General features: G+C 40.6%; 1 protein-coding gene across 1 annotated transcript in view; it reads left to right on the plus strand.

The window, feature by feature from the left end:
* Positions 1-23,205, plus strand: part of fid (fire dancer) — a 543,398-nt gene that overhangs the window by 302,146 nt on the left and 218,047 nt on the right. The window contains exon 2 of the mRNA XM_071596871.1: positions 5,709-6,005. Within this exon, the coding sequence (XP_071452972.1) occupies positions 5,756-6,005 (250 nt within the window). The 5' untranslated portion in view covers positions 5,709-5,755. The remainder of the gene's footprint in view (positions 1-5,708; positions 6,006-23,205) is intronic.

Genomic DNA, 23,205 nt, shown 5'->3' on the forward strand with positions numbered 1-23,205 from the left:
AAAATATACATATTTACCATATGGATCTTTTAATGACTGTATAGCGATAGGCTGGAGCGATTATAATGCGTTTTAGTAAGTACCACCAAATTAAAGAAAATACTGCGTGTGTCCTCGCGACGAGCGAATCGCCGAAAACTTTCGTTGAGAGAATCGACCATCGGATTGGCCAACTGACCTAGCTCTTCCTCAGCGCGGGAAATCATCGATCTGACCTTGTGTTCAGTGGTGCCGTGACCCTTCTCGCCGGCTCGACTTTGACACAATTGCATGCACATATGACTCCCGCGGAGCGACGAGATGGCGACGGGGCAAACTTCTTGCCTCCGAAATGCACAACACTGTTACCGCATCGGTTTTAGTCCTCGAGCTTAGACGAAAGCCACACACCCGTGTTCTTGCGACATTGTCCTCAACTAAACGTGGGGAGGTCACAATAGAATTATAGCCTCGTACCCTTCTGAACGGCTGGGAAGGATTATTCCGCCATTTCATGACGACATTATCGAAATTCAAAGAAAATGCAGTAGGTACCGGTAAAATTCATTAAAACCGATTCATAAAAAGAACACATTTACAAAAATCCTAGTATAGCAATGCTTTAAATGGTTTAACAGAAATGGAAAGTGTGAAAGTTATACATGTTCTACTCGCTATATCGTTTCATATCTTATACATGCGAAGAAATGTTGATATCAAAAAGCGAAGTTTGAGATGAATATGATACATTACATTTAAAGTTTATGATAAATCCTTAATCAAGTCCGCTATACTGGAGTAATGTTTTTGGAAATTCAATGAGCCGTAAATAAAAAATTATGGTCTTATTGGAACATTTTTGTTTATTTTACAGAATTTTTGTTGGTTATTTTTCATTCCTCAGGAGCAGATTTTAAATATATATTGATAGTCAAAATTGAAATATAAAAATATATATATATATATATATATATATATTTATATTGTAGTAGTAGTTTTAAGGGGAGGCGACCGACAGCTAAGGTCATTTGCGCCATAGGGGATGGACAGGAAAGGATGAAGGGTGGAGAGAAACCCGGCGTCGGCATTAGCCTGCTCTTTACGAAAGGCGCCAAGGGGTCCGCAGTTTAACGTCCCATCCGACGGACGGCGTACTCACTCAAAGTGCCCTCCACAAAGCACCTCAAGTAGGGATCGAGATACCTCTGAAAAATATTCAACACCGCCGGGATTTGAACCCGCGCCCTCAGGGTGGGAAATATTTATATTATAACATACTAATGTTATACTATGTCCAAGTTACAACTATACATAAAGCCATATAATTTCATTTATACATTGTTAACGAACAGTCCCGTGATTTCGCAAGACAAATACCTAACAGGAAATTCATATTTCATCATATCTTACCCGAAGCCTTCTACGTAGTTTACTTTTTTCAATTATTTCCTTTTTGTGTTCTTTCCCGCAACATGAAGTGTATTTCTTTATCACAATTACTTCGACGGCTAGAAGAAATCTGGAGTGCACTGAAACCCCTTCCATAAGTTTTTGCCTCGCTTGTTTTCTTCGAGATTTATCGGCCGTCGGAAGTACCAATAAAGATTTACTGCGTATGGGGGGGAGAGTGACTGGCTTGCGGGGAAGGGAGGGGTTACTTCATCGAATCACGCCACTACCGATAGAAAATAAAAAGGTTGAAGGTGGAAGTTCCCGTGAAGTAGGGCGAGAAGTGAGAGGATCGAGGGGGAATGGTTGGCGACGGTGGCGAACTAAATCCACTGCGACCTTCCAACTTGTTCCTGTGCATCCCCTCCGCCGTCGCCTAAGAGGGATTCTGGGATTTTAACTCCCACGGCCCTTAATGCATCAGCATTAAGTTCTCACGCAGGGAGAGCGGAGGGAAATGGCATGAAATCAACGTTTTTTTTGTAGGTTCCGTCAACGTCGACCCGCGTTGGACCGAGAGTTCATTGTTGAGATCCAAGACCTTAGCATCGGCGCAGGTTCAATCCTGCCGGGTGGGAAGCAAATTCCCGTGCCGTTAATGAATTCGTAAATTATTCCAATGGGACGGTTAATAAATAGCATCACCCTTAGTTCTGAAATTTATTTATAGGCCACTAGGATATGCTGCTGGTATATGGGATTCTCATGAAGTTGGATAGACTGCCGAATTAGATCGCGTGCAGCGTAGAGAAGCTAGACTTGTAAAACGTTTCTATGATAAACTGAGCAGCGTGTCAAAAATATTTGAGGAGCTAGGTTGGGAATCAATTACTTGTACGAGGGTCATCCGGAAAGTAGTACCCGTTCGTGCCGCATGAAGTGCTGACGACGCGAGTAGCCGCTGGACGAGGTCACATAGCTTCAGTGGCTTGTCTGCCTTCTCTGAGCCAAGTTGCGTGACGCTAGCATTGCCTGTGTTGTTTCTGTGATTGTTTACAATGTTTAAAAAAATTGAGAACGCCGCCAGTTGTGAAGTGAGGGCAGTGATTAAATTCCTCAATGCAAGAAACGTTCGCCCATGTGATATTCATCGCCAATTAAAGGAGGTGTATGGAGACAATGTAATGGACGAGTCGTCTGTTCGGCGGTGGTGTCGCAACTTCAACATGGGGAGGGGGAACTCGTACATAATGATGATTAAATTACAAATTAAATATTTTCCATAGATTGGAAGGATGTCTCTTTAGCGATGATTCTGTAAATGAATAATTGGTCCTGTCGCCCTACGGTCGGAGAGCCTATTAAAATAAAATTATAGACATTAAATGTAGAACGGATAAATTTGAGATGTGATTTTGAACACGAACGATAAGTGGTCAGGATAACGTCATGGCATAGCGCTGGGTGGGGAGAGTATTTTTCGGCTAAAGTAGCGTGTTTTTTCAATCACCCCCTACCACATACCCTAACGGTGTGCATATAATGAAGTTCACATAACAACGGACGAGTGTGCTAGCAGGAAAAATTACTTCTAACAGATGAACACTCGACATACTATATAGTAGTTAATCGAAGTGAATTCGCCAGGTATATTATTTTGAGAAATAGTTTCTTCAGGTAAGTAGCTGGCAAGAAAAGAAATTAGAAAATCTTAGAACTTGAATGCACGTCGTATATGGATGTGGATGCACAGAGCGTGAAAAACACGCGATCACACTAAAGCAGTATTTTCCCCCTAACCGGATGCGGTTTACCACGACTATTATGCTGTCGCAATGACTATGTACGTAGTAGCAAGTTCAAGTTTACGGAGAATTACAGAATGTGGTTTTAGCAGGGAGAGACCCCACTTGGAGATCTTCCGTGCGGTCCTAACCGATGCCTGTAAGCATTGGATTAAAACGCCATCGAGTATGCTTATTATTAATAGCAGTGTGACAGTTAAGGTGAATTTTGGATGGAAAACCCTTCGAAATGTGAGTGACTCCACCAAGGTCAATTTCAACTGCTCCCGTTAGCTCCACGGGTCATCAGAACACCAGTTCTTCCAACACGTCAAGGTTTGTAGTTTGTGGACAGCTGAGTATTATACTATGCATCGAAACAATTTTGAATTTTCAAATATATTTAAGTATTTCAAAAACTACACAATAAACAGATTATTTTTTTCAAAATATTCTTCCAAATTCTCCTCTTTAAAAGACATACTTTGATTCCTCCGTCTTTTTATTGAAATCTCCTTTGACCTCAAATTGAGTAATATTTGGGAAGACCTCTTTTGTAGAAAACGAAAAAATCTAAACCATGTTACGACTCTAAGAAGCAGAAGAGAATCTAGAACAAAACAACACGAAACAAAAATCTATTAGAGTTATACGGTCAATTATTTTAAGTAAAAAATTCATTCTAAAAACAAATACGTAAAGGGCGATAAAATATTTCACTAAGATCGCTAAAATTCGTAATGATTAATTAATATGATACAAAATCTAAGACAGGATATGAAGAGAAATATGTTTAATTATTATACGTGGAAATGCAAACAAAGATGGCCCTTTATTGTTCTGAGCATGGTTACGAAAAGAGAAAACTTAAGTGTGGGAAATAAGAAGGCAATTAGAAAGTGGGAAGAGATATTATTTTTCCTTGGGTTGAATTCTATGGTTGTGAAGCATTTAGGGAAGAAATCCTGCTGATTTATTACGTCTGTCGTCATTAAGGAAGCATAATATGTTCACGTCAACTCATTGTTTACTATCAATTGCTACTTAATTTACCACAATTTTTTTAATTGTACGTACTCACGAATGTGGAGAAAGTAATACGTTGACCAAAATAGTTTTTTTATGGATGGTCCGCAGCCCAGTAGCCTTAATAGTAGTGCCAGTCTCTAGGAACACATTACGGTCACCCCACACCACCACAACAAATGAGATCCACTTCTGCACATGGACAGTGCGGATCCTTTCTCCCTTACTTCCCAGGGACGATGACCTACATCTTACGCCTCACTTTTCGATCATCAGTACGAAGAAAATGCGTCACATTTTCGCGCGAATTCCATGGCGATCCACTGGGGATTTCAGTGTCAAACTAGTATCGAAAGGTCATGGTGCTGATTCAATGCTCGAGTTCGAATGTTGCTGAGTTTCGCATATTTTCAGTTTTAATGCGCGTATCCAGGTAGTGACTAAATTCCTAACTTGTGTTCCGAACAAGGCTTTAAAACGTGTTCCCATAGACACACTTCTGAAAAAGGCGACTGGTGACAACACCGGATATTTTTTTGTAAGACAGATAAGATATTTCGAACCTAGACTGTGACGAAGTTTTGACTCCATGATTTCGACCGATCCTGATTTATTATTCTTAGTATGGGTAATCTACCGGTTAAGGTAGGTTTTGGATGGGCAAATCTACCAAACGGTATAGCGGAAATACCCTAGTCTCTATTAAGAAAACACAACTTGAAATCCAAAAATATAACAAGCCCCTCTTGAATTCCCAATATTTACGTGTACTTCCTCTCTTCATTCCGTCCAACATCCCTATCCTATTACTACCCCTTCATCGCTTGCCTAACATTCTCCCCTCTATCACAGTCTTCGACATCCCATTGCCAATCAAAATGTTTTGTATCCACCATTCGGCAATTGGATTTCTCAGTACATTCCCCTATCCTCTTCCACCTCTTAACTCCGACCCATCCACTCACATGCAATTGTACTCGTATTCTATACAAACGTGAATAAAATTTATTTTTGGGTAATTGTGATTAGTTTTATGGAATAAAAATATGATCTGCTTAAAAATCTGTTTGCGAATCTAAGTCTGCATATTAGAATAGATATCAGAGTCTATTTTATTAAATAATTACATAATCTGTATCCTCTTTGAATACTGACTTGAACTTTCTCAAAAACCTAAAGATTTTATTTTTTGAAAAGGTGTCTATCACTATGGTATCGATAAATGCATTAAATAAAAAGGGAAAACAATGGAATTTATTAGTCAACATTTTAAATATATTTGTATATTCCAGAAAAAAGTCAGGTCCCTACACTCAAAACGCATCCTCCTGTGGTAGTGAACATACTGTGGTCCCTCTACTATCCTCACTGCGAACTGTTAACATATGCGCTGCAATATAAAATCCCGCGAGTTGTCAGCGCATATATTGACCCATATTTCGCCGAATTGTAGGATAACTACGAATATTCTAAACCTAATAATGCTTATTTGTTTTTCTTCCTCTCTCTCATATGTGCTCGTCCCTTCAGATGAGTCCCGTGATCGACTGAAAGAGAGCGCCGCCCGTCGGAGAGACATGTCATCGGCGGCCGCTGTGGCCTCTGCAGAGCGGGAGGCGAGGTCCGTCGCCTTGGAGACGGCCTACGTGCACGACGTGTACGAAGAGATCTCGTGGAGGGGTGGATCCGGGGGCGGCCGCACCGGGAACAACCCCGGGGCGGAGAACCAACAGCAGGGGCAGCAGGGAACCAGGTGCTGCCGCGCCTGGCCCCGCGTCAAGCAATTCCTCTCCGACCTTGAACCCGGGTCCTTGGTCTGTGATGTCGGTGAGTTCTTCCGAATTACAAGGGCAAATACGTACGCTTCCCAGCGGTAAATTTGAGGAACTGGCCCCGCGTCATACGAAATGTTTGACTAGAAATATGACAACATGAAGCACCCCTCCATTGAGTCTATTGTAATATTGCAATTAGAGTCAAAAATCAAGCAATGTCCATCCTAACAGAATATTTCAGAAAAATATGCCGAAATACACTAATGAATCACTTCATAAAAAATTCCAAGAAACTGAGGGAGATAACTACCGTGAAAGTATGTACATTATATATCGGAGTCATCCGCTAAATATACTTACAATTCAACAATTTCAGATGGTAAAAATCACTCGCCTTGACCAGGATTCGATCCCGGATCCCTCGATGTCTGGCCGAGTGCTTCAGCCAGTTTAAGCTACCTTATGCACAGAGATTTTGGGGGTTTTAAAGGAACAAGATGTAGTGACGAAATACCGTTACGTTCTATGTCACAGGCATTCGTGCCCATGCGCGAAGCGCCCTAGACCACGAGAAAATTGAAGGTACTCATAGTTTATTTGGATACAACTCTTAAACTTTCGCCTCTCCATCAACGGAACGCAAATGAGAAAATCTTAAGATTTCCTGGAACTGACTAAAACGGATAACGGCTGAATCAATTAACCCCATTTCTTCTATAGGATATTAACGCATTTATTTATTCTAGAAATTAATGCGATCTACATGCAAGGAATTATAACATATAGTGTAATCGATGGTCATGATACTTTTGCAAGATCGAATTGCCAACCGCGTACCGTGAAAATATTGCACTTTATCGTTTTGAATCTCCTACCATACGCAGAAAACTACAGGTCACGCGGTTGATTGTACATAGAGCACTGAGGTACGATAAAAAAGCGGATGGAAAGTGAGTCCCAGAATGCGAGACCAATATCTCGTTCGATTGCAGACGACATCAAACGAGTCATCGGTTTCCATGTGAGTATCAAATATGTTTGAGTCAATACTTGTGGTATTATATATTATAAGGTAATCTACCGGTTAAGGTAGGTTTTTCGATGGACACAACTACCAAACAAATATTTTGTGACTACTAACAAAACACAACCCTAAATTCTACTCTACACCAGGTCCCTCTTCATCTCTGAGTACTTTCTTCCGCCCTTCATCCCGTCCAACATCCCTATCCTGTTCCTTCCCTTTCCTCTTTTGCCCAACATTCTACCCTCTATCACAGTCTTCAACATCCCACTGCCGGTCAACACCCCCTTCATCCACTTTTCCTGCCTCCATAGGATTGCTCCCAACAAACCCCTCACTTCGCCCACCATACCAAGTACTTCCTCATTTGTTTTCTTCTCTGTCCATTTCACCTTCTCCATTCTTCTCCACACCCACATTTCAAAAGCCTCCAGTCTACGTCTATCCTCCTGCTTCAATGACCACGTTTCCGCGCCGTACATAGCTACGCTCCATATCAAAGTTTTTACGAGTCTTTTCTTAACATCCTTACTCAAAGTCCCCGTCATCAACTCCCTCCTCCTCGTGAAAGCCTCTTTGCCTAGCGCAATTCTTCTCCTTACGTCCCTACTACTTTGACCGTGTTGGTCCAAAACACTACCGAGATACGTAAACTGTTCTACCTGCTCTAGTTTTTGCCCTCCTATTTTAATGTTAAGCTTGCCCTTTTTCTTTCTAGAAAATCGCATAACCTTTGTTTTATTAATGTTGATTCTCATCCCATACCTGTCGCACTGAATTTCCAATTCACTCAGCAATGCTTGCAGCCCCTTGGCTGACTGACAAACTAAAGCTTGGTCATCAGCAAACCTAACTGATTTTACGAATTCCCCGCCCACTTTCATTCCTACCTCTAGTTCTTCCCATGCCTCTTTGATCATTTCCTCTGCATACAGGTTGAACAGCAACGGTGATAATGGGCAACCCTGCCTTACACCCCTTCCTAACACTGCCCATCCTGACTCCCCGTTTCCCACCCGCACCTGAGCAGTCTGAGACATGTACAGGTTGCGGATTAGCCTCCTTTCCCTCCAATCTATTCCTATTTTCTGCAATATACTCATTATTTTTTCCCAATTCACTCTATCAAACGCTTTTTCGAAATCTACGAAGCAGGCAAATACATCCTGGTTGTGTTCTATATTCCTCTCGATTAATAATCTCATTACTGCAATGGCATCACGCGTACCTCTCCCCTTCCTAAACCCAAACTGGTCATCCCCTAAGTAATCATTGGCCCTATTCTCTATCCTTTTGTTTATGATCCTGAGAACAACTTTAGCTGCGTGGGATATCAAACTAATTGTCCTATAGTCCTCACATGACGTGGCCTTTACCTTTTTCGGAATCGGAACTAAAACTGCTCTCACAAAGTCTTCCGGCCAGATTCCCTCCTCATAAATGCTACGGATCAGCCCATATAGCCTCTTCCTCCCACATTTTCCTAAGCATTTTAAAAGTTCCACGGGAATGTTATCTACCCCCACGGCCTTATTTAGTTTCATCTCCCTTAATGCCCTTTCTATCTCATTGTCTAGTATGCCTGGACCTAAGCTGTCTTCCTCTACGTCATTTTCTTTTTCAATGTCTAACTGTGTTGGTCTGAGTTCTTTACTATACAGTTCTTCTATATACTCCTTCCATCTCTCTTGGATCTTTCCTGCGTCAACTATTACCTTACCCGCCTTATCTCTAACTATTAGCATAGCTCTTCCTTTCTTACTTCCCGATAACGATTTAACTTTGCTGTACAGCGCACCGATTTCACCCTTCCTCTGGAGACTTTCCATATCCTCGCACTGCGTCTTCCACCATGCGTCTTTTGCCTTATTTGTTGCCCGCCTCAATTTATTGTTCAATTCTTTGTACTTCATTTTGCCTAATTCTGTATTTATATTCTTCCATTTTCGCCGCTCATCCATCTTTGTAATCATCTCATCCGTGATCCATGGTTTCCTAGTCCTTTTAGCGTTAACGGTTCCAATAGTGTCTTTTGCGGCTTTAGACAACCCTTTTTTGATCATTTCCCATTTTTCATCGATAGTAATAAGCCCTTTACCATCCTCCATGATTTTCTCTACCGCCTGTTTGTATTCCTTCCTTTTCAACCCATTTAATGCTTCTACATTCCATTTTCTAACTCGCCGCCCCTGCCTTATCTTTTTGAAACGTACGCTACATTTCATAACAACTAAATTGTGGTCTGAGTCCGCATCCGCTCCCGGAAAGCTGTGGGAATTTATCACACTATTCCTAAACCTGTGTCTAACCAGGATATAATCTAGCTGATATCTTCCTGAGTCACCTGGCATTTTCCATGTATACCTGCGTCTTTTGTGGTGTCTAAACCAAGTGTTGGTGATGACTAACCCCTGTCTCCTGCAGAACTCAACTGCTTTCTCCCCGCGGTCATTCCTCGTGCCTAAACCGTAGTCGCCCACCTCATCACCATCTCTTCCTTCGCCTACCGTCGCATTCCAATCCCCCATCACTATCAAATGTTTCCCTGCAGGAACACACGCGATCATGTCCTCTAACTGATCGTATATCTTATCGACCTCTTCTTCCTTATGGTTGCTCGGTGGCATGTATACCTGAATAATAACTAAGTTCGTCGGTTCTGCTTTTATCTCCACTAGTAGTATTCTATCCGTTACCTGCTCTATGTTGACTACGCTTCTTCCTACCTCTTCATTTAATACTATGGCAACCCCTCGTTGGCTCTCGTCCCCACCGCTGTATATTATTCTATACTTATCACTCCAGTAATCCCCGCTATCTTTCCATCTCACCTCGCATAGACCTAAAATATCTATATTTCCCCTTTCCATCTCTCGCTTAACATTCTCCAATTTCCCTGTCCTCATCATTGTCCTAACATTCCACGTTCCTATTCTAACTAATTTTGTCTTCTTCTCCTGCGTCTTCTGTCCTGCTGCTGCTGGTTTTCCCTTGCAAGGGTTTCGTGGGATGACGACCGCGGAAGCCTTGCCTCCCCCGCTGCCGGGCACGACACACGGCCGATTGGGCCGAGCCCCGTGGTTGCCAGGACTCAAATTATCTCTATTGTCCATCATATTTTTCTAGGGAATGATAATTGAGGTGGTTTCCCGTTGCCTTCCTCAATAGTGTTTTTAACGTGACACCATCACTTACTGGCCGCCCCACTGGGGTCAGACGCCATTGCAGCCGCCTCACTGAGGAACAGACGCTGCGTGGACTACCTTTCGTCTGGCTCCTAACCTTCGACCTATCTGGCATGGGTGACCCTACCAGGAGCAATAATTATTACTCCCGCCAGCACAGCTCTAGGGGTCATCGGAACGCACAAGCCCTTCCACCACGTCAAGGTTGTAGTCCGGGGAGGGACTTGTGGTATATGCTGAAGAAATTAATAACATGTGAAATTTTATCTATGGCATTCACGGGAAAATGTTATACTAGTAATATTTCCTTGATTTGTCTCAGAAGACAAGCAAAACAATAACATTAAATGGATTATTTTTAACATTGTCCAATTTTAAGTTTTAATGATTTGTTATCTTTTTGAAGAAAATAATTTGTGATCGAACTGCTTTACTTCAGTTTACTGAATTTAGTTTAGTTTACAACGAATCCCATTGCGCCGAATACTCGTAAACACCATATGCTTAAGTGCAAATAATCTAGTTTTCTTCATTCTAAAAGCACGTAAGCGTGTCGACACAATTTAGCGAGTAAAGTCATCCCCCAAAGGATGATTCCAAATAATTAATACGCAGGATTTCGAATCCTAATGGCTTTAATAGTTTTTGCCATTTAACCATGGGATTTCATTTGCTTCCCTATCAATGAAATGGGAGGACGCGACGTTGCGTAATACAGAACATACGTACATGAATTCATACATACCACGGTATATTGATAGCTGGGACTTCAGAGGAGAACGAGGAAAGCAGGACCGCATGTACAAGATATACGTAACGTTAGTTATAAGATTGTTGTAAATCAAGCAGTAGAATTCAGGCATTAAATGTGTGGCAGATTGTACCAGAGAGCTGTCTATACACAGCAGAAAAATAAATTTCATTCAAAACTTTAAAGTCCGACGAGGACTCCACCTGAGAAAGATAATTAGTTTCGTTCGCTTCTAAATGCTATCGAAAAACATACATAAATGATTGCATGGTAAGGTGTATTTGTTCATATAATGTTCTACATTTTGAAACTAACGGATTGTTAGAAATTTACATTATATCGTATTTACTGAATAAAGGATGCTGAATAAGCGCCAATAGCACAAAATTGGTTAGAATATATCTTTCATAGTGTGTTGGTTTTATGAAGGAAAGCTTGCGCGCAGAAGGATGATTAATCGGAATATGCCCTCTTGTTTAAAGGCAAGTCATAACTTATTTATGAAATTTGTTATTTTTAATGGATGTAGTTATACAAATTCCATCAATGGCAGGCCAAATTAGCCGTAGTCATTTGCATTTCCTATTGAAGTAAGTTTTTAGCATATTTTAGTATAAGCACAAAATTCTACCTGCAATGCACCACAAGCAGTCCTAAGTGGTCCAGCGACTGGAGATATTTCCAAAAGAGACTCGATAGTTTTACCTCTGTATTTCAAGCGTAGCAAACATGAGATTATATTTGTGAGATCCGGGAAACATTGTTGCAAGTATCATAACTATGGCGAAATCAGAGAGATAATTTGCAGAATGACGGACACATACAACTAAAATTTCCTCTCACATAACTGACGGTAACAACAGAAAGAGAGAAAAGCATATAGTAAATGATATATGTCTTCGTTTCACCGACTCCTAATCCTCTTGCTCGTATGGTGTCCTAACATTCCCTACATAGAAAAAATCAGTCAAAGTAGCTATTATCAACTTTGTTAATTTTTATTAAGCCCTCGTTTATATAAGGATTGTGGGGACTTCGTGGGTCATTATGTTAGACATGGTATCAAAATTGAACATGATCCAAGAAAAGTTTGGACAGCACTACTCTATAGATTCCCTCGTAGATATTTAGTGATTGTGTGATGTTATACATGCTTTCCCTCGTAATCAACCGCATCATAAAAACAGTCGTGGGGTAGAGCTGAGAAACCCCCATACAAAGGGCGGATTTTCCCGCAATTTTTCAATTGATGTTTCTTGAAATGGATCAAAAATGATAGCAGCACGTTGGATGTGGACTAACAAACGATAAATTATATGTATGCTTCTCATTTTCATCGCAGTATTTTCAAATAGTATATTCGTAAATTTTAACTGGTTTTAAATTATGACGCGTATACTATGTTTATTATTTACAGTTTTTAACCCCGAAGCGATTGCTATGATTTAACGATGCGACCCTGGTATTTTCCATGACCAGCAACGCTAATGTAAAAACCCTAAGGTTTTGAGGGCAGATATATTTACCTGTTCTAATTTTTTAAGAGTTATATTACAGCAGTTGAATTCAATAAAACATTACTTTGAGACTGTGTATATGAGAGAATTTAGTGATCTGCGCAATTCATTCACATATAGGTAGCAGGAAATTGTTTCGCCATTCGACCTAAACCTGTCCGACTCAAACTAATAAAATTAATCACTCCTGTCACTTCCTTTTCTTTTCCCATTCGACGACTGAAGGTCGATTCGGGCCCCTACGACGGAGTCATCAGCAGTCAGCCGTAAGGAGGAGAAGAGAAATCATTACGGGCGATCACCACGCCCACTTCAACACCTCCACTTCCGTTCCCAAGGGTCTACAAGCAATCTTTTTTTTTAATTTAAATAAGCATTTACATTCATTATGCTCTGCTGTCTCGTATCTTTACATCTTGGATCGTTCGATTCAAATAACAGGGAGCTTTTTCGAAAGGGCGTTTTTTCTCCCACGTGAGACTATAGTATAGGGACCGTTGCAAAATCGCTGCCAGGAAAAAAATGCACCTGTCTCCCATTCAGAAGAATAAATTTGTCCATTTCCCCCTGCCCCTGTTCATCATAATATCTAAGTGAATATTGCGATAACTGGGGACCAATAGGGCCGACGTTGAAGCGAGGTCTACCTTGCCCCGGTCAAATGTTCACTTCGCAAGAATTTTTCGCCTCGATCGAGAAAGCCTTCCAGAAAGAAATCTAAACCCAGAAATTCTATAGATCAGGATAGATTTTCAATGATTTTATGAAGAAAAATTCATAACGTTCATAAAAACCTTGTTGATTAAATTAACTTCACTCGAGAAAAATCTGACATATGACATCGGCATATTGCTTGCTAATCCAAGAAAATAATGCATGTTTACCAATCAAAGTTTTGAGGAGAACCGAACCTCAAAGAAATCACTGAGCAACTACCCCAAATTCCCCCCACAATTAGTTCTAAAGAATGAAACTTGCGTTAATGTTGAGTCCTTACAAATTGTTTTACATCCTTCAAATATGAAGGATGTTAGCTTTTAAGAACAGTAATGTGGAAAACGTGCACCTGAATAACTTTCAAATATTTACCCTCCTGTAAACGTGCAATATGCAGTATAGAAAGACTGCATATTGCACGTTTACTGACAGAAGAAATGATAGACTGAGCAAGATGAAACACATGGACGAGGTTGTCTCATTTTGATACATCTTTGTTGCGGTGACGATAAATTAATGAGTGAATTAGGTAATAATGAGATTGAATCTTAAAGTTCAATATGAAGAATTTCCATCAAGTGACGCCAGAAACTGTTTTATTTAATATGTCATAAGATTTCAAAATCCACAATTCGTAAAATACATAAATATAATTGATTCACAAAACTATGCCATTGGTTAGCTTCTGGTAAATGCAACCGAAGGCTGAAAAAAGCAGGTCAACCTTAAAACTTGCCGAGCAACGTGGTTCCTTTGAAAAAGCTAACGTTTACGTCAAATTTCTCTGCTTATGAAATTTGACTCGACCAGAACATCAAGAGTTTGCGAAGAAACGCAACGAAAACACATGAAATTTCATTCCATGCGTAGCGAAATAGTTCTGCTATCGACGCCCCACGGATGCCAGTTCCATCAATCCCATTCGCTCGCCTGCTTCCTCCCTCCGGAGCGTCCGATTGGAAATCCCGATTGTGACGCGAGCGAATGATTCTCACGGATCGCTTCAAACGTGTGAAAATTACGTCGACCGTAACAACTATACGGTTTGCGGGCAAACGTCACCCCACCCCCTGTCACATAATTCTCTTCATTCACTTCTCATACCTCCCAAACAATTTTCTTTTTATGCAATACGGACCCGATCCTCCGCCACCCCCATAGCCCCGCCCTCACGATTGTAAATACACAAGGGGCGTGTGGCACAAAACCCATCCCACTCGAAGTAAAATCCGTAAGGGCAGATTCGTGACGTTTCTATCTCTCGGCAGGAACCGAAAATGGAACGACCGTGAGGGGAAGGCGGTCGCCGGTGTTTTACAACCTTTCAGAGAGGGGGTGGGTGGGGGGGGGAGAAGGGATTTTTATGAACAGCCATTATGACTCAACTCTCGTCATGGTCAGATTATGAACGTTATGACTTTTTTTAAATGGAGAGATGTGTGAAAGGAAATCTGTCTTTCGTGCGGCTCACTGGGTGGGAAAGAGAGAGGGATTCAACCCCAATAGCGCAAAGGTGGATAAGTTCTTTTTCCCTCTGCCTCGCCAGTTTCTCCTTTCGTGTGACTGCCGAAAGGTAATGCGTTAAGGAATATTCCTCGCATGTTGGTTAAATTCAAGGTAATTGAATTAGTCAATCGTGGTTGCGTAACAAATGAGAACGGGATACATGTCTTTCTCCTGGATTCATAAATGACGACTTAATCAACATTCTCACGGTCAGACGCGTCAATTTACCACGTGTTTCAGTAAATGCCCCTCGACGACAGTGAAATAGAATCCTTAGCCACATTTTGGTTTAAATGAGTATGCCCCGTTGACTCTTTCTACGGATTAACACCAGAATAGAAAATATGCAAATTCCATTCATTTTCAATAAACATTATATGTACCCATGGTAACTGACTCAACACATTCTCTATTTTGCTTGGGAGGTGATACTTTGTGCAACACTGAATTTTTGTGCGGTTATAATACGTATACACCCCTTAAGCTCACAGTTTTCACCCGCATCCAACTATATTTGATGAAAAACAATTTGATCAGAAAAATAGAGATGAATCTATAATATGCCCGATATGTGGGTGCATAATAAAGAAGGTTTTTTCCCTTAAAGACCACCAATTTAATTTGATATTTTTCCCCAGGCGTTCAAATAAGTATAAAGAGATAATAGCCATTTGCCGTATTCATGAATAATTTTTCAGGAAAATTAGAGCGTGAAGTGGGCCCAAAATGACTAATTCAGGCGAATAAACAGTGCCGCAATTATACACGTTCAACTTTCTTTCCATAAATTCACAGCTACTCAAGTAGCATTAGATAAGGCCGAAACTTACCAAAGTTCTCTCTCGCAATAAAACTCACTCGCGCTCTTCTCTCGGCGTAATAATTCCAACCCGTCTTTGATGAATACTTTTCCCAGCAATTGCGTGAAAAATATTCCGCTTCAATCAAAACATTAGCATATTTCTCAACCCTTGACCTTGATATTATTTCATGCAATCACTACAAAAATGTTTTATCGTGGAAGATACGATCGCGAAAGAATTTTCAAGATGTTTTTTCCAAAATCGTGGGTTAATGAATACGACCGATGAAAATAAATTCCAACGTTGAATGAATTACGCGCAAGCACAGAAAGTTCGCTTTTACGAAAACGTTTTCACCTCCCTCCCACGATGTGTCGGAATCTCATCAATCATCGCCGAAGATCGATGGCGAAACAGATGTAACCTGGTGCCACTCCTTCGTGCCTCCCTTCCCATCTTCACGTCTCCCCAACGGGACCCTAGGCTGATTTGCGTCCCCTAGTGCATCAGTCGCAGCCCGCTGAAGAGGGGAATCTCCGTAACTCTCCCACTACCTCCCTCCACCCCAAAGAGTACGGAGTTGAAGGAAGGACGAAAAAAAACAAGAAAGTTTCCCGGAAAAAATATAAAAAACCGGCCTTTTTCCCCGCACCGTCTTTCACGGTGGTCATTTTTTTCATCAAATCTCCCGAATCCCATTACCGGGGACATCGTATCCGCAGTTTCCCCTTAAACCCTGGCTCTTTTTCACGTGCCGAAACGCCTTCGCCGCCCTCCCACCCACCATTTTCCATCCTCATCCCCCCCTAACCGTCCTCCACGTTTCGTGATTCCATCCCATTTTTCTCCACGCGTTTATTAATGTCGCTAACCTTGCCACGATTTGTCCGGGCATACGCACATTATATATATGTGTGTATATATATATATATATAAATGCTAGAGTGAAGACGAAATGTTCCCTGAAATTCAAACAGGAAGGAATAAATACCCTCTGTCGCGTGTTTCTCACTCTCGTTTAAGAGAGACGTTTCGAATTTTTATGACTTCGTCAACCACACTTTTTCTCAAATGACAGATAGTTAGAGTAGAGCCTCGGTACCGGATTTGCCTCATATTTCGTAATCCAGCGGTTTTTATGGCAAACGAAGCATGAAAGTTGACAATACAGGGAAATATTATGGCAAGATGTCACTTACCTGGCAACCTGAACAAATGAAGCCTGTTAACAAATCACACATTCATCTATATGGTGAGTAGAAAAATGAAAATTTCATGCAAGTATTATGCAAACATGTAATATGTATGAATTAAGATAGGCAAATCTTTTTAGCTTTCTCCTGATCGGAATTGATAAAGAAAATCCAATATTGCTTATACCCTCACTGGTTCCTATTTACTATTCACATGAAAAAACATAAGCTATAACCTTACTTCCTATTTTTCAAAATTCAAAAGTTTTGATTTCCCATTCTTTGGTGAAATGATCGCAATGATACACTCATGAAATAAGAGCCATCTGAAAAATGTTGAGGTTTTGTAGTCACTCTTGCGGCGTCTAACGAATATGCCGCTACTTTATTTTCCTTAGTGTCATACGTAAATTTCTCTATAAAATAATTTTTAGGACTTTATGAGTGAGTGCTGAACGAGAATTAATGAAGGGAAGTCTAGGTTTGCGCGAATTGGAGAGTACTTTCGTTAGGTTACTTAAGCGCTAGCTCGAGTCTCGATATTCAGCCCAATTAAAACGCAAGCTGGACTGCCATTTTTCGCATACCTTGAAGGTACAGGACAAGTCGGGCTTATTAGCACGCGCATCATGTTGGGAGGCCGAATCTTAACATATATGAGGGTACGAGTGTATTGAGTTCGAAGGGAAAGTCGGGCCGAAATATCGTGCGGGATTTAACCCACTGTGGAGGTATCACCGCCCGCTCTCTCGGCGCAAGCGTTGAATTGCTGAGTTCCACTTTCATATAATACGGCGGCAATTGAACCACGGTAATGAATACGAATAAATACTCGAACAAGAACTTTGGGCTAAGAGACAAATAAATTAAAATAACGAATGAACATCGAATGGGTGTAGGTATATGCTCAGCGAGCTACGACCCTCTTAGCAATTTTTCATAGTCTTTCAAGAAAATGGCCTCTGGATTGGGGAACATAAATTACTTACCTACGGGAAGCAATTACTGCTATCTCCCCCATCGATGCAACTGCCGGCTTTATATTTGTCAGAGGCTTTCCATAAGAGTGTTCCTTCATTTCGTGTAACTGTTTTGTCCAGTTTCCTGAAAGTAAGATTTCTATTATTCGTTTCGACGACATGAAATTTTAGAGGGTCTCGATCGCGATGAAATTTTTCGTGACACTTGGTTTATTTCACCACGGTTCGTGAAATTCGCCAGCCTAATAGAAGAAAAATATAATTTATTTATCATTTAAAACATAAAATCGCACTAGGTAATAATACTTGTCAAAACAATCAAATTATAAAATCTTTCAATGAAAAATTAGAATAACATAATAATAGTTAGCATGCTGATGATAGAATCAATTCCATTGAGGCGGCTCCGAGGACACTTGGAAATTATTTTATCCAAATCAAATTCGAAGTCAAAGGAGTGGTCGGTCGTTGGTGTTCATTCTGATATCTTTTTACTTGCCGTGTAAGTGCTGATAACTCTGCCGTTCAACCGAAAATGCAAAGTAAAAACCCTTACTCTAAAAACCAATGGGCTTCTTCTCCCACGAGTATAAACGAAGGGAGTACGGAACCGTTGTTGAGACCACGTTTCCAGCCTCGTCACGGTTGTAGAAATATAAACACAAACACACAGGAGAGCGTACACAAATTGACCGTCGGTGGGGGTTTCGCCTGAGCGGCAAAGTTGTAACGGAGAGTGAAGGGGAGACAGAAAGGTTAGCGGTGTGGTTTAGGGAGGAGGGGGGGAGAGATCGCATTGGATATGGCGGCGGTAGCCAATTTCATCGCTTCTGATCACTCTCGAGAATGGTCTTGGGGATTCCCTTCGGCTCGTCAATCAAAAGGGTACCAGGGAGATGTGTGACACGACAGGGAACTCCCCTTCCCTGTCGATAAACTCGATTTGGAAAAAGTGTTCCCCCTTTTTATCTCTATCTCCTGCTTCCACAAAACCACGCACACCCCCCCCCCCTTACGTCCTTCATCTCTCCGCCCCTCTGTAGAAACACGAACTATCTATCTCTCCCTCTCTCGAATAATCCGCAAAAAGAGTCACTGGGCCAGTCGCTCACCAAACATTTTTAAAAAGCAATCGCACCGGGCAGGCGGAGGAAAAAATTTCCAAGGACCGCTGTGACTTCATTCAATGACTTCTCTTCGATTAATTCGTTTCGAAGGAGGAGTCTTCATTATCAAATGTCGCACCTTATGATGATAGATTAAAAATACGAGTCTTGAGCCCTAGATATAAGGCGATTGTTGTCGTCATTTTTAAAGGAACCTAATCTCTCACGCAGGTGAAATATGAACGTCAAACAGACTCGCGAAAGAAGGTTAACACAAGTAGCACTCACGCGCGTCTTCTGCATCTTACATATACGTAAATCCACATACATTCTACATACTCATACCCTCCAACCCTCCGCTAAGGCGAGTAGCAGGGGGTGATTACAAACCATACTACTATTGACCCAAAATATTTTTCCCCCAAACAATGTTACATGCATTGGCGGGAAAAATTACATTTAAAAACTGTCACTTAATCTATCTAATTTTATTTACATGATCTCCCCTACCGTAGTGCAATGTGCTTCATATTACATTTCCAACGACATTGCTAAAGAGACCTCCTTCAAATTTGTACGAAGTTTTAATATAGGATCAAAGAACATTCATGAGAAGTGAAATTGGATGTATCATCATCACTTATAAAGAATATAACAAGAGTATACACTCTCAGCCAAGATTGTTCATGAAATTCTACATTTTGAAACTAAAGATACGAGCTCGTACATATATTCTGGAACGTCACATACGGCTTAGAAACACCGCAAATGTCGGCTTACATTTTTACGTAAAATTGCTACTGTTGCTAAAATATCGGATGGTCTGGATTCGTATTCTCGGATTTGAGAGCAAAAGTTGGAAGAAAAATTTTCAAAAAGCCCTTTAATTCAGCTTAGGCTTGACTGGGATAGGGGGAATGTTTTCCTCGCCAACTTTCAATGGAAATGGAAGAATTAGAATAATACCAGGGTCCGAATGAAACGGGTTCATAGAAAAGGAAATAGATAATTGCGATGAAACAGTAAAAAAAATGTATTAGCTCATATTCATTTGGACAATTTAGAATATGCAACAAGTAATTTTTACTCTTCGGAGGAAATGTTAAACAAAAGGATAAAGTACAAAGAATTTTCCTTATAAATGCGAAGACATTTGTCTATGATATTAATAATGGCTGAAGGATTTACGAACATTTCTTACGTTTTACAGGTATTTCATTATTGAAATTAAGCAAATGATGGCATATTTCAGTATATGAAATAATCCAATCAATTTCGAGTATTGATGAGATTAATTGAATGGATAAAGTATAACTTAGAAGAAAGTAATATCTTATAAACAGGCTTTGAACTGAATACATGACATTTTAATTTCTTGAATATGACAATAATAGATAAAAATAGTTTTTGCTATAAATGATGCTTTAGATTTATTCAGATAGTTAATATGATCCCTCGTCAACCGTTTCCCCCTTATGAATCAGTGAACTGATGATTAACGTGCTAACGAATAGTTCCACTACTTACGCATTATTTGCAGTAGTTCGTTTAATAAAACGAAAAAATTCTTTAAAAATAATTCATTTCAGTATACGTTGAGATATACTCCCTAAAATAACCAACACCAACAATACCTTTAGGTTTGCTTCTCCTTGTACTGTAGGGGATTGATATCGGAAACGAGCGTTGAAGGTTAATCGTCGGCCCATATCCGTCAAATCGTGTTTGGAGAACCACTCTCCAGGCGATATCACCGATCAAGTATTTCAGAGAAAATCATTAACATCATGAGGCTGAGCGATTCTTCAATGACTTTCGATCCAAATATCAATCCCGTCATTATTCTACACACATATGTACAGAAAACATCTGACAGATTTTACGCACGATAAAACCGATGCACATTAGTCAATTAAAATGGCTTGATACATTAACATGGCTTATGGTTATGACGCAAATTTCGCGGCATGTCTGGCATGTTACACAACATTATAGAGAGCACATTCGAGCATTGCTTGGGATGAAAAAGGATCAACTGTCACTGCTTCTTATTTGCGCCTAATATTATCAAAGGTGTGATCAAAAAAGACACGACTGATTTTATAACTTGTTTATTTCGACGGATACAGCTTAATTGAACTTGTCGCCCTCAAAGTGCATGCCTTGGCTGACGACACACCTTTGCCAATGTTTCTTCCAGCTCTCGAACCCTGCCTGGTAAGCGGCCTAAGGGATCCTCTTCAGATCCGCCGTACAATTAGTTTTAATGTCCACAATGGAGTTGAATCGGCACCCTTTCATGGTTGATTTTAACTTTGGAAATAAATAAAAGGTTTTAAGAAACTCTGGTTCTGCATTTGCTCGATCTAGGAGTTCCACACGTTTTTGTCTCTGCTCATCAGTCCGCACCCGCGGGACGAATTTTGATGCGACGCACGTCATGCCCAAAATGTCTGTCAAAATTGTCTGACAGGATCCAAAACTAATGTTCACTTCCTCGGCTATCTCCCTAACAGTTAAACGGCCAATGTGACATGGTTGGGGTCTGTCGAAGTGGAAGGCCCCCCCGTTCGCCTTCTCGATTTCGCCCCTCTTTCTCGAAAGGCCGTCTTGTTTCGATCCGTTGAACGGTTTGCGTAGAATAAAATCAGTCTGGTCTTTTTTTGATCACACCTTGTATCTAAGGATTGAAATGTTGAAATGGACAGAAACGAGACAACGCACGAAGAACTTGGTAGGGGAGGAGAGAGGGTTATTAAGAGAAATCCAAACAGGGGAAGAAAAATAGATGCACAGTATTATGATTGGTTATGGAGTATTGAAGACTGTGATTGTAGATGCAGCACTAGGCAGGAGAGACAGGAGGAAAAGAATCGTTATGCTAAACGGGATGAAAGGGGGTAGAAGGCATGCAGAATAAAGAAATGCTTATTGTAATGTACTCGTAAGATGTCAGGTTATTTTGTAAGAAGAGGCTTAGGTTGTAGCCGTAGTTAGTCTGTTCCCATCCAAGACCTCCCTTAAACGGTAATCTACCATAAATAAAAGATTAACTATTTAAGCCAAGCATTGGAAACTTAATGAAGTAATAGTTCAGAGATTGCGAGACATACGAGCCCACTGATATTGGGGTGGCATCATAATTACAACTAAAAATCGCACATACAAAAATTATCTTTTCGTTTATAATTGCAATAATGAACACAATACGCCAATCATATTTCACCAGCAATAGAGTCTAAAATTTTATTCACATAATTGTTTTTGAACTGCGTAATGAGTGTCCACACGGCTAAGCAAGGCTTACTTATACGCGTTATTTGATTTCCCCTGAACCTTTGCTTGAAAGAGTGATAATCATTTCATTTTACCATAACACACCACGAGACAGACAAAGCGTAAAACAATGGGGCAAGCGGACCGCGTAGGTTTCTTCAACTCATACTTCATCCTATTTCTTAGGGTTTACCGTGCAAATCGAATGTGATAATTTGAAATACATTTCAAATTATTATATTCGAGAAGTTCTATACAGGGGAATACCAGACTAATTTAACCGATTATTTCAAACAGGAAAATCGTTTGCGCGCAATTATTCAATGCATATGAAACAATGAGATCTCACTTAGCTGCAAACTTGGTGAACTTGACAAAAGAAAAGCGAATATAAATGCCGGAACGCATTAGTCCTTCCCGATCAAATAGATCCCTCAGCCTCGATTCCCTCTCTTCAGTCGACCAAAGCAGTTGATAAAATGAAAGGAGAGAAACGCCTCTCTCCCCCTAAGCCTTTTTCAAATCATTCGCAATCGTGACTTCCAGACACGTAGATGCTTCAGACCCTTCCTGGATTGCAAAGAAAAGCTATAAAGCTGTGCCTTAGACATCATGACTCCTTCCATTGACGACGACTGCCCACGTCTATTCGTGCCGTTGCGTCGAGTACCCACGCCAAGAGTCGTATGGGAACGTTAGCGAGGTTTGTTTGCCACTGCCGACCGCATCAATGAGCTAAGCGTAATGCTCATGCTGTAGGTATCAGTGCACCGATGGGAATTAGACCAGAAAACGATACGAAATGGCACTATTTCCAGCGCTTAACCAACTAATTTATTCACTAAAATATTTCATTCATAAATAACAGTGAAATAAAATTAGACGTACAATTGAGAAAAAGATAAGCTCTGATATGACAAAATATTTTATGCCTTTATATAGCGATCAATCTAAAGAGAAAATTAGGTGAAAGTATACAATTTAGTGATATTTGCGAATGATTACATTCCCAATTTAATGGAAAAAATCATTTGGAAACGTAGCTGACGAATTTTCTACGCCGTCGCGGTAGATAACCATTTCAAAATGTAATTGCATAGATTAGTTGATTGATCTTCGTATTTTTCAGGGGATGCGATCGACAGCTGAGGTCATTTGCGCTATAGGGGATGGTCAGGAAAGGATGAAGGGTGG

This window comes from Hetaerina americana, unplaced genomic scaffold, assembly GCF_022747635.1.
Source record: "Hetaerina americana unplaced genomic scaffold, ioHetAmer1.1.p SCAF_8, whole genome shotgun sequence".
Taxonomy (NCBI): domain Eukaryota; kingdom Metazoa; phylum Arthropoda; class Insecta; order Odonata; family Calopterygidae; genus Hetaerina; species Hetaerina americana.